Consider the following 13,487-nt stretch of genomic DNA (forward strand, 5'->3'; position numbering starts at 1 on the left):
AAACACGTTAGTTTCCAGTGTTTTAGCATCCTTTTGTAGCAGTCTAGATCACTTCAGTCACATAATCACTGCAATATTGTAAATTTGCAGTGATGCTTTACTGTGTTTCCTGTGCAATGGAAGGCTCTGTTATATTATTATAATTACTCTGTTTCATAAAACAGGGAATTGCAGACTTCTGCCAGATTTTGAAAACACATATCATTAACATAGTTTATAATAAAAAACAAAATATAAATAAAACCCAGACAGTCATTTGCTGCAGGAATATAACCTGAAGGTGTTTTAAAATAGAAAATAAATCACAGTTCTTTATCACTTACAGAAACTTTTGTTTCTGTGAGTTTCTTAATTAAGAGACTGTATTTTCTGTCTGGCTTGGTGGCTTGACATTTAACATGCTGCACTCCTCCATTAGTGACTCAAGTTCATGGCTAATATTGAGGTCAGCTGCAGTAACACCTCAGCCTTAAAGGGAAAAAGAGCGTAGTACCTTACTTACAAGGCAAACCCAGATGTCTATCTTATATCTTGTAACCATACGGCAGAGATCTTATATTGTTAGTGTGCACAGCTTTATTAAAAAAAAAAAAAAAAAGGGAAATCTGCAAATGTTATTGTCAAAGTACATTAGCCAATTTTCAACTTGGATTCAGCTGTGACCTTGGGTTGCTCTGATCTCTCTGGGATTTGGAGGTGACACCTGCAATCCACAGTTTATAGGTTGCCCTGTGTGACTCCAGCAACCTTTGATCCACCCAGCCAAAGTGCAGCATTACACCTGAGAGAAGGCTGTCAGCCCAGACTTAAGAGACAGCACCGTATGGTGCTGCTGCTGTACCACCAGGGTTCTAGAGCAAGAAATGGCACCTCTAAATGACAGGAGCACAAAAAGTCTTAATGACAGGCTAGCACTCCTACTTCCTACCCTTCTCAGGATGTGAGGTCCAGTTTCAGGATGTGAGGTCCAGTTGTACTGAAAATGTCATCAGCTGTTCAGTAGAAGAAAAGTATTAAAATAATGGAAACTCCAAAAACCCTGTAAAATCATCACCTACGTTTTCATTCTTGCCCTTAAAAATGGCAAAATTTTCTGAAGAAAACTTCTGTTTCTCTCAAAGGAGTTTCTGCCCTCAGATATTCCATGTGGATTAGTCTCATTGGTTTCAGTACAGGTAGGGTCTAGACACCCATATTGAAACTACAATCCGTATTTCACCATAAAGCAGATGAGCCATCACAAAGTAGAGTTGATTTGGAATAGGGGGATAGATCTGCAGTCTTTGGAGAAGCCATCTGGGTGAATAAATACTTTTGTTCCTTGTCCTCTGCTTTAGTCAAGGAAAAGTGGCTGAAACTCTTACGTCCTTGGAAGAGTTTATGAAGGTTGCTGAGGATACGCATCTAAGCCAAAGCCTGGTGGATGCATGTGTATTGCTTGGGAACATTTACAATGAAAGAGTAAGTACTGGCTGTAGTAACGATGTCAAACAATTGAGTTTAACTCATAAAAATCTGCTTTTGCATATGAGGTGACCAGCAGAGTTTGATCCAGATATTGTATCTTATAAGAGTTACCAAAGGAGAAAATAATGTGTGACTAAAAACGTGCCTTAAGTTTTTGGGTAGGGTGAAAATTTCACAACATATTTAATACATGTGATATCATTCTAGAATGGGGGAATGAGAATTCCAAGTTCAGATCATAAGAAACTTTCAGTGTTGTGAAAATCATGGATCAATTATTTCAGTGTATATCATACATTGAAAACAATCCTTTTTTTAAATGAATTTATACTATTACTGTAAATGAATATGGAGTTTTTAATCTTAGCTTGGTTTCCTCTTTACGTTCTCTCAGCCAAATTTATGAAATGGGTGCCAGAAGCAAATATTTTGGCAAAGATCTGTGTCAGTAGTAAAAGGGTTTTCTGTTCTTTTTACCTCCATCTAGCTTGACAGCTTTGATTTGGCTTATTTAATTCAGATAATGCTAAGGTAGGGTAGGGACAACTAAGAAATTCCCTTTATTGTGGTTCCTAAGGTTTTTTGAGCCACTTTCTGAGCCACATGCCAGTCTCTGAATTGTCTTTCTTGGGTGGACCCTGCAGAAGCAGCAGTTCTGTTGGCAGCCTGCCTGGGTAGCAGCTTCCCCGTTCATTCAGTGCAGTGCAGCCTCCAAAGACACAGAACTTGCACTTGGCTTTTGTAATCAAAAGAGTTAAAAATACAGGTGCAGAAGTGAAAGATTGATGTTGAACCCATTACCACCTATTTTAGAGTTGAAGTGCTACATGAAATTATTTAGATAAAATTGGTAATAGATAGAAGTTGCTCTGCAGGCTGGACGATGTTGAAATTAGGAAACACTTTCACTATGAAGAAAAAAAAAATAAATACCCTTTCAAATCATGCTGGACTTTTCAGAACTGGACCTTTCATGTTACTGGCAAAGTGCTGTTTTCAGTGTGTATGTATGAAGGCAAACAGGGAGCAACTGTAAATCTCACATTTTCTAGCTTTTAAGTACTAACTTTTGCCCAATTTTTTACAGGTTTTCTTTTCTATGTGTAATATGTCAGGCTACTTGCCCCTTTGCTTTTACACTACCCCCAAATGTCTTTTTATTTTCAGGATTGTTCTCACGCAGAACTCTCACTGACTGAAGTTACTGAAGTTACTGACCCTTTGCACAAGCAGTAGAAAAAAGTCTGACTCCGTATTCTCCAAGTTAGGCTGGAGACTTCTGTTTGCTTAAGTTCTTAGCATAAATGTAGAATCTCCATTGAAAACTAAGTTTGAAATTCTGAAAACTTGCTAAAATAACTTTAAATTGACCTGAAACTTTCTTTGAAGTAGAAGGTGGTGTGACACTGTCCTTAAATATTCTACCCCAAATTTGAAAAACAAATAACAAAATTCTGTTTAACTACTTTTATATTTCACTGCTTGTTGACACTATTGCTAATAATCATTTATACGAGAAGTGATATTTTAATAATTAACCTCTTTGGGGTTGTTCCCTAAATTGTGTTTCTCAGTTAAGAATTTGCTGCCTTGAACTGGGTTAGGGGAATAGAAGGGAAAAAATATATAGTGACTGAGACTTAGAAACCTATGTAAAATATAGAATTTAAATAGACAAAAAGATTTCACAAAAGTTTTACAGTTCTCAATTTTCTATACTACTTTTTTTCTGCAAGGTCAGCAATGTTTACTAATACTGAGTCTTAATTAACATTTTTTCTCGTGGATCACTGCCTGGTTGGTGTCAGCTGTCATAGCCAGTATTATCTAAGTTAAGCTATTATTAGGGTATTTTTATTCCACTCTGTTACTTCGCCTGGTGATACCATTTGTATCATCAAATTACAGATATCTCTATTTATATCCAGATCTATCCTTGGGGACCTTTAGTAAACCAAGGATATAACTTACTATCCTCCCCAAAGTGGCTTTGACTAAATTCACCTTGCTCTGTCCATGCTGTTGCTATTTCTTTGTAGTTTTGTCATCTCACCATTCCGTCACCATCGTCTTTCCTTAATGCTGTACACTAAGTTCCTGCTTTTTAGTCATGACTGTTTACCAGTATGTTTCATTTTTTAAATGCCTGTTTTTATATTATACATTAGTATCTCTGATTTCTCCCAGTTTAAGCAGGTTCCTTACTTAATATGAATGAACTCTGATGGAGATAGTATAACGCTGTCATTTCGCATTTCACTTTTCTTGAGTTTCCTAGTCTGATTTGCTGCATTCCTCTCACTAATTGTATCACTGAACCTATTATAGTTTTCATGAGTACAGTATGTAGATGTTTCTCGTTTCTGATTATTACCCTACTGCTTATTGTTCTTTATTCATTGCTGAGTCCTCATATGCCTGATTTTGCTCTGCTGATGTATAAAAACAGAATCTGAATTTCTCTTATCCTTATCCTTTTCCTTTTTTTTTTTTTTTAAATTCAGACACCCTTTAACAGTCATACAAATTTTGATCCCCAATAGTGGTATCAAGAGCAACAGGTATCAAAGTGGAGTCTGTGCTCCTGTCCTCTTTACTCTGTGCAGAAGGGAGTTTTAATTTTTCTAAATCAAGCTGAGAGTTAAAGGATAAGACAGCTCTGAAAACACTTTTCAGTCAGGAGTTTGCACCATCAGGGCAGCAGAATTCCTCATAAACTGGAGAGCTAGGAGGCATCTTCCATGGAGAGGGCCAGCTATATTTAGTCTGAATAGCCGTAGAAGTTTTTCTAGCTCTGACAATAGCCAGAACTGATTCCTTCACAATAAGGTAAAGGATGAACAGTTACATAATGCCATGCTCCCGATATGTTATTTTCCCCTTGTCTTGTTTGTTGACTTTTTTTTTTTTTTTTTTTTTGGCCACAAGAGCATTTAACTTTCCACTTTGTAAGCTTGTGATCAGGATTTTCTCCACAAATAATCTATTAAGGGGAGACAGCTATCGGGAATTATTTTTAATTTTCCTGCTTTTCAATCAGATTCAATTAATTCCTATTCTTCTGTTACATCTGGTAGCAATTGTACATCTATTCCTCATTTATATTTGTTGTTTGGCCCGTATTTATTTTGTCCAGTTTTATTAATATATTGCTTATTTATATAAAGAGTGTATCCTAGTTTTCTACACTGTATTTTTGATGAGTGCTAATATTTTGTTTGACCTTAATAAATTTTAGATCTCTTTTGCATTTAGGGTCAGCCACTGCAGAGCTGCCCATGTTATTTCAAGGCCTTCTTCTTGAGCATGAGTTAGTGAGAATCCAGTAAAAGTTATTAATAGCTCAGGCAGCATAAGTTACCTATCTTTTTCTAAAGAATCAATTTCATTTGCTATCACATAATCACACAGGTAGTGTTATTAGGTCCCTTTGAAATTCCTCGAAGCATTGCAAAAGCCTTTATTTTTAGCTTGTTAGAGTATATTGCCAAAATTGTCATCTGATCCTTTCCGTATGATACTAAACCTTAGACAATACGAATACTAGAGCAGAAAGTTACTGCATGCTACCTTATGTGATACCAACTCAAAATGCTTTCAACCATTACTGGACACATGAATGCTAGATTTCTGTAGGCTGCAGATAAAGAGATAAACTCTTTGGGTTTTCTATTTAGGAATGGTTGACAAATTTCTCCTATTGTTTCTCTTTTTGTTTGATCAGGAATATCCCTATCTTTTGGCATACTACCATTCTCATAAATCTGTAAGTTTTGATTTCTGTTCTTCTCAGTGCTTCATTTCATTATCATCTTTTTGGTTTTATTTCTTCATTCTTAAGATTTCTTTTCTAAAATTTAGTATCACAGTAGTAAATTAGGACCTTTCCTCCCACAGGGTTGTTCATGAAACAACAGTGAAAATTGCTAAAAGGCCTGACTGAAATCAGTGTTAATACTTAGCATTGATACAGTGATTTGCGTGATCAAAATACTACACAGACAGCTAAAAACATTTTAGTTCCTGAAAAAGATATGAGCATTGCTTTCTGCATTTTAGAGGTTAGGAAACACCAAGGGAGAGTGATTTGGTTAATACCATGCCATGAGTCATTCTGTAGGCTGGCCTCTCAGCTGCGACATCTCAGGTGTGAGGAGAGCAGGTTTTAACATCAAGGTAAATACAAGTGACTGCAAGCAGTTTTTACAATTCTTTTATTTCTTTCCTTTTTTTTTTTTTTTTCTTCCCTCTTCTTTACTAGGGGAACTACAATAAAGCTTTTGAATATTTCACTAAAGCTTTTGAGGCAGCAAGCATTTTAAATAATTTGCCCTTAGAGGGGGAAACAAAGACTTACTGTGGCATTGCGAAGACTCATAAACTGATGGTGGCGTTTAACAGCTATATAGAAGCAGAAGATCCTGTCAGCCTCAAGTACCTGCTGGCATGGAAGGAGAACAGAAGTGACATGTGCACTGACCCTCTCACAGTCGGTAAGACATTGGTTATGAAACACATTAGTGCTGTATTGTTCTCAATGGTTAAGTCATTTTTCTTGTAGAGTTTTATTAAATTATTTCCTGGGTTTAACCTTATTGGATTACCCTTGTACTGAATGGAGGTTAGATTTACTCCTTTGTGTGCTTATTTTAAAGACAGAATTAAATAGGTTTAAATACAATATATGAGGGAGAAACAGTTTCTGGGAATGATAACTTCTTTTCAGTACTGTTTTCTAAAACATCACAGTTCTGGGCAAACAGTGATATGTTAGTTCAGTCAAATATCATAATTTTAAACTTAGGAAAAAAAAAAAAAAACTTACTTTGCAGTCAGCTCTTCAAGTACATCCAGAAGCAATTTCTCTGTTTTTTGAAGTAAGAGGTAATTTCTGCTTAACATAGAAGACATAGCAATGAATTCAGAAGAGCATTCTGTTTTATTTTTGGCATCCTTATTGGGGAAAGGGGAAGTAACTCTTGTGATTTCTCCAATTCCCTAGTTTCAACTACAGGAGGGAGGAAAATTTTGTGTGGAGTAGACCTCTTGGCATTGGTAAAATTTTTCTTTCTTTTTGGCATGCTGAAGAGATAAAAACTGTTTAGAGTTCCCATGATGATAACAGGGCAGTTCTTTTTTAATGCATTTCTTTTTGAATGACTATATATTGACTATATATTATGACTAAAAATCATAAATATTTGGGATTTTTTTTTTCTCCTGAACAAGTGGATATTCAGCATTCTCATGAACAGACTTTGCTGGCTGGCAAAGTTAACTGGGCTCATATCTCCTGCAAGGCATAGTAAGTTTCTAGACCGTTAGTGCAGGATGTAGTGAAGATGGCAAGAATGCTATCAGAGATGGCCAAAGAATCCAATGTCAAGCAACTTTACATGTTCCACATGGGGTTCATAAGCTTTAGGTGCAATAAATACGAGACCAACAAAAATTGACAATGGTAAACAGTAAAAAACCAGGAGCCCTGAAGAGATAGTTAGGATGATCTTTGTTAACATGTACGTTACTTCTTGCACCTGACAAGGTTTTCCATTCAGCCTTTTACACATTGCTTTCTCCAGTTAGTTGTGGTATTCATTTATATCGTGAAATGGTATGTGCTCCTTTAATCTCAAGTTTCTTGCTCCTCTTTAACAGGACATCAGGGATAAAAAGAGTATGATTAGAAAAACCTTTATGTCCTGGCAAGCATGGTAGCAGAAATAAGTTTTGCCTGCTGAGAGTCTCTTCCTTTAGCATTTCTGCCTAGTTTACCCTCTGTTACTTATGGTATTACAGTTTTCATTTTAGTTCCAGTAAACTCCAGGAACCCTGTGGCTACTGCATATTTAGCAGCTCTTCCAGTTCAATATCATTTTTCTCATTAGTGCTCCAAGCTTACTCTCATGATACCCAGATTACATCCAGGAAAACATAGTGTCACACTGTCAGCACAATCTGTAACATTCTTCATGTTTTGTGTGCCAAATCTCTAGTTAGTACTGGCACTACATTTTTAATATCTTTGTCTGGCAAAACATGACCTGGCACCAATTCAATATTAAGATCTACCAGCTCTGAGTTTCAGGTACAGCCTTTATCCTATCTTCCAGCAGAATGTCTGTGCATGCTGTGATGAACTCATCACTTTGGAAATTCCTACTATGATAATAGAATGGTATTTCTAGCTCTTTCAAATAGCTCAACATCGATAATCTGCTAGATTTTTCTCAGTCTTTTTGAGGGTAAAATAGCTGAAGACAAGATACAATGGTAGTTCTTAATCTGCAGGGGAATTTAATGAAATGAAGAAGGAAAGTAATAAGTTTTCATTTCTGTCCTGACTGGATAATTTTTCTGTGACAAAAAATAAAAGTAGTTTCTGTAGTCTTAAGCAAAAGAAATACTAAGGCTGATGGAGGAACAATAACATTTAAATTCAAGTACTGCCAGATACCTTATATCTTTCAACCAAGGCTTATTTTCTAAATCAATCATTTCAATAACCAAGCAGGAAGAACCATTAATTACTCAATTTACCTCAACATTTATTAATAAAATGGATGTTTTGACTGAAGTTGTCATGGAAAAAGGGATGAGATTATCAGAAAACAGTGTTGATAAATGCACAGGAGAATGTATTTCTGTCTGCTGTATTTTGACTCAGTCACCTGACTTCACTTACAAGAGAGTTATTTATGCCATAGTGAGATGCCACTGTAAGAACAAATAAGACTTTATTGATCTTTTTGTGTTTTGTCAAAAGTATACAAAAATAATTATCAACAGTATCAGGAGGGAAAAATTCTCATGATTCCACCTTAAAGCCTAAAAAAGGAAATATTTTCTGTGGAGAAAATACTTCACAGGTCTTTCAATAGATAATCTCCTGATTTGTCATCTTCTAAAAGGGAGAAGAATAATTAAAGAATCTGAAGGCAGGAAAATTTTGGATTGAATTTTGGATATTAATTAAATGAAATGCTTCTCAAGAATTATGTTTTTGTGAGTCTGGAAACTCTTGGTACAGGTTATTGCAGCTGGCAGTGCTTTGCCTCTGCAAAAGACTTTGGGTGCCTGAAATCATCTAAACATTTTTAATAGCAGAGTTCAAGTTAAAATATTTTGTTTTCCTCATGCTGAAAAATCTTCAGTTGTTTTCTTGAGAAATGTTATGTGCTTTTGACTGCAATTTATATTTATTGACTTTGGACAATTTTGCAACTTTGCAAACTTAACACATTTTACTATGAGTTTTGTGTGTGTTTTGGTTTGTTGGTTTTTTTGTTTGTTTGTTTGTTTTTTGGTTTGTTTTATAGTAGCACTTAACGCTGCTTAAGTGTTTGTCTTACCTATACCATAAGTTGCAGTCTTATGATCAATAGAATTATCTTGTACCATTAACGCTTTCATTTTTCAGCATGATCTGGACTATTTCTAGCATTCCACACCTGAGCAGCCTTCCATGTGATTTAAAATGCATGCACCAGCTAAAACTATAGCTTGGAAAATGCAATACAATGAGTTTTTAACCTTACTCCCATACATGTAATCCCTTGATATTCTTTCTCCATCTCCCTCTTACAGAGCTAAGGAATGGTACATTACATAATATGAGTGGGTCCTTTTTGTTGTATAAAAAGTCAAATTCTCATCTTATCAATTCATATTCTTAGAAGTTCATTTAGATGCTCCATAGTTATTTTCCTGCAAAAGATGCAGCTAACTTAATATGGTGAAGAAAAGAGATCTTGCCAGATGAATTTTAGATGGAAGTTTGTGTGTGATTTTATCATTCATTAATAAAAGGATTATCCCTAAAGAATGGTAAAATTAGAAGGGAGGTGTGAGATCGAAAATTACACTAAACACATTCCATTAACATTTCTCTACTATAACTTACCACAAACACATAATTTATGTGCCATTTTGATAATATTGCCCAGTGTTAGAATGGTGTGCTTCCTAATGTGATAAACTGCTTTTTTACTGTCTCATCTTTGTGAAGTACGCTAATTCCAGAAATACCTCTAACATTGCAAATCCGGGCTTCCACACATTAATAAATGATGCCAGTTACCTCAAATGCATTCTAATAGCTGTTATGCTATGGCATTGTACCCAAAATGCCTGTTTCCTAGTGAATATTGGTTTTGATTTGCTAAAGTAGTGTCTATTATAAATGGTATTTTGTCTGTCCAGTAAACGTTTATCGGTGGTAGCAGGTTTGTTGATATGACAACATTTCGGGGAGAAGGAGAGATATGGCATACTGATCAAAACTAGAAAGCTTTATACCTTACACAGATGTACATCCTTAAAATAGTTCTTGATGTCAGTAGAAAAGTAGAGGCTTGTGTTAAGCTTCCTTTCCCTTCATATTCCATATCTGAAGTTCTGTCATGGATTCTGGCATATCACTGTACTGAGGTAGGACTACCAGAACTGGGCACATGCCTGCACTCTCTCAGAGTTGCTCTTTGCATTTTTGTTATATTATTTGGCCCATTTATTTGTTTGTAAGTTCTGTTTTGTAGTTAGCTTGTACAGAGGGTGAATATATAAGCTTGTGTGCAGACTGAATTAACCCACAGTCAGTGCTCTCGTAACCTTTCCACTTGATAGCATATCAGTGGGTTATGTAAAAAGCTTGTTGAGGAACAATAATTAAAAGTGCACACTGTCAGTGATAGAATAGCTAGACTGACTTTAAACAGACAAAATCATGATTCTTTTCCCATTCACTGCCACACAGAAGATGGGAGTGCTTCAGACCCTTATTTTGAATGTGGTGAATGTGCCTGTGCTTCCTGGCGGCCTGCTCGCTCTGTCCTCTCAGCCTGCTCTGTTTGCTCTGCATAGGCCTGGAACTAGGTTCCTCAGTGGGCTCTTCTTCAAGTTCCACGTGCTTATGATTTTTGTCAATAAAGTTAGAGAAATTGAGAGTTCATTTAATTGTTCGGAGTACATTGTTAATATGACCAAAAATGATGAAAAATAGAAGGGATTTTGGTGTTTTCTCAGAAAATACAAATGAACATGAATGAAGAGAGTTATACTTGTTCACTTAGGTAAATAACAGCTATGATTTTAAATCATGGAAAGCAAGCCTGTGACCAAGTGCAGACTCCAAAGCTGTCCCTGTGCCAGAGGCATAAAGGCTCAGTTCTCAGTGAGCTTTTTTCAGGAGTAGCTCAAACACATCAGTGTCCCCTGCTGGAATTCAGAGGATGGCTTCTGCACACCGTTGTGGAATTTATCAAATAGAATAGTTTACTCACTTCTGGAAAAACACTGGTTAGAAATGCCAAAATATACGCATTTGGGAAAATAGGGGAAAACAAAAAAAGCCTAGAAATGCTTCTATCAATTTTTTTCTCCTTACAATTTTCTAAACTCCTAGTGCTTCTTAGTCACATCTGACACTCATCAGTTGCTGAATTTTAGCATATCTCCCTTTTTAATCTTCAAAAATCTCAATTTTTTTTTTGTACTGCTGTGTCCTTGATATTAACGCAGAATACCTTAAGTAATTATCAAGATAGGTGGCTGGCAAAAATGGTAGGAAGAACTACCTGAACAAATTCCAGTAACAACAGATGTGAAAGAGCAGTTTCTTTAGTTCAATGTTCTGAATTACATAATGATAATTCTGAACAGGAAAAAATATACTTAAGTATATCGTTACATACCTGTCTGCTAAATAGATAGTATTAACTATTTGAAATACCTTAGACAGCATGCTTAAATGTAGATGATGATGATGATATGGAACAGCTTAGGAAGATGTGTTTTGGAAAATAAGCTTACGTAGTGCATGTATCTTACCTGAATTTATTTCTTCATTTATTTGAGTGATTCAGCTTAGTGATATGCTTCAATAGTTTTAGAAAGTGAGGGTGGTTATTGCTTGGACTACGGAAAGCACCAGATGTGAAGAGAAGAGCTAAAGAGGTCTGAAAACACATTTTAAACATCTACGTTAGTTTTCCTTAGTGCAATAGTTTGTTCTGTTTACTGCTGATGGTTGAAGCTTGTCTGAGAAAATATATAGGGGGGATGCTTACATTCAGTGGTTTTGTGCTTTGTAGGGATGCATTTTACCATTTGTCATGTGATTTCTTTCTAAATACTGCCTTAAATAATAAATAATTTCCACACAGGATTGGACTAGGCCAGATCTGTGGATGGGCAATATTGTGGATTTCAGAAGAGGGTTCATAGAACATTTCAGTGCTCAGAGAAGTTTCTTTGTAGTCTGTGCTAAGAGTTGACATTCTTGCATGTCTGGTGTTATAACTTCAAAAAATTCACTGTCGCTCTGTCTAATGTGATTATGAGTGTTCTTGTCATCTGGAGTTACATAAGAGCATCTCAACCAGAGCAGAATCTGGGTTTCTCATCTGGATTTTTCTGCCGTCTGATACTTTCTATGGAGATATCTAAATTGCACCCTGCATTTGCTTTAGAGCCATCCTGTGCTAAACATTGCTGGCATCCAGCTGTGTTTTCTCAGGCAAGCTTTCTAGATCAGCAGAAAATGGTTCCCTAAACAAGGTGAATTGTTCTTTCTTGTGGAAAAAAAATGTTGAAAGCAGTGTTCAAACTAAGGTATATTGTCAGAACCTTTAGCGTAGCTTTATGCACTGAACTAGTAGCTTCATGCACTGCTCTGTCAGTACTCCTGCCAAAACTGGAGTTCCTTAACAGTTTAAAGAGTGAAAAATCTCATGGCAGGAGCTCAGTTCTACTCTAATCCCATAGGACTCTTAAATGGTACAAAAGAAATGGCAGCACTTGCCTAGCCACATTAGAGCACTTCTGGAGGAATCCTTGATTTGGAGATACCTACCTGGCAGCTTGAGGTTTGCCTGCAATCCAGAGCATAAGAAATGCACTGACAAAGAGAAGAGTCATAAAGCAGAACAGGTGGCAGGTACTGTGCTTTGGCAATTCCCAGCTGATTGCAGGACCAAGGAGGAATAACTGGTCAGCACACTTTGATGTGGCCCCAGGGCTTCTCCACATGTGCCATCACAAGCCCCATTCCTTTGCAGCACATGTGAACAGAGATGTCTCTGGTGACCTTATTCTCTTGTTCTCAAAAGGGAAAATGGATCCCCAGAAAGTACCAAACAGCAGACTTTTATGTGTTGTTGTTGTTGCTTAATATTGAGAAGGGTTGTTGTCATTTAGACTTCATAAAAAAAACTTTTATTGATGCTATCTGCAAATGTGCCAACTGAGAAACATTGACCTCAGGCCAACAAAAAAACAGTTCTCTGCTGCAAAACCATCCCTAGCAAAAGCTCCCCAACAATCTCTGGACACAGAAAATCAAAGCCAAGACAAAGAAACTGTACTCGGTGCATATTTTCTGTAACAGAACCCTTAGGTCATCTCAGGAGTCACGGCCAGCCTATCAAACACCTTCCTTCTTGGACTCCCAAACCAGCTTTCTTTTCCGCATCTTTTTTTTTTTTTTTTTTTTCTCTTTTTTCTCTGAGATGCCTTCCCCTGCCTAGGAATATTCTTTTATGTTCCTCTTATATTTAAGTGACAAATTGCTTTTTTCATTAAGACTGTGGCTTGAAGATAGTCTGGATTTAAATGATTTACTTTTAGAGAGAGCCAATCTATTTAATACAGTGAAATGTCATACTTCCGCAATTAATGTATTTATGAAACAGTATTTCTTTTGCCTACAAATCCACCTCTTTTTATTTTGCTTCTGGTAATCATTAGGAATATTTTGTGATTTTTCTGAAACAGTTCTTTTCCTTTTGTCTCCTCCTTCCCTGTCAGTTCAGTGCCCTGTTTATCTTTTGTTCTCTCTCCCATTCTTCAATTCTATATTGCAAATTATTCTCTCTTTCTGGCTCCATACCTTCGTTCTGAGCCCTAATTTTATGTGTGTTTGCAGTTAGTGCTTAAGGAACATCAGCTACCTCTATACTCAGTAGCTAGCATCTCAATCTGAACTTTATTAGGTATCTCTCTTGTGCTGCTTGTACGATCAA

General features: G+C 36.4%; 1 protein-coding gene across 1 annotated transcript in view; it reads left to right on the top strand.

The window, feature by feature from the left end:
• Window positions 1–13,487, top strand: part of TTC29 (tetratricopeptide repeat domain 29) — a gene marked incomplete at both ends in the record, with an annotated part of 119,303 nt that overhangs the window by 68,122 nt on the left and 37,694 nt on the right. The window contains 2 exons of the mRNA XM_084285767.1: window positions 1,338–1,461; window positions 5,729–5,960. Coding sequence (XP_084141893.1) covers window positions 1,338–1,461; window positions 5,729–5,960 — 356 coding nt within the window. The remainder of the gene's footprint in view (window positions 1–1,337; window positions 1,462–5,728; window positions 5,961–13,487) is intronic.

The sequence above is a fragment of the Netta rufina genome, assembly GCF_964035555.1.
Source record: "Netta rufina genome assembly, chromosome: 4".
NCBI lineage: Eukaryota > Metazoa > Chordata > Aves > Anseriformes > Anatidae > Netta > Netta rufina.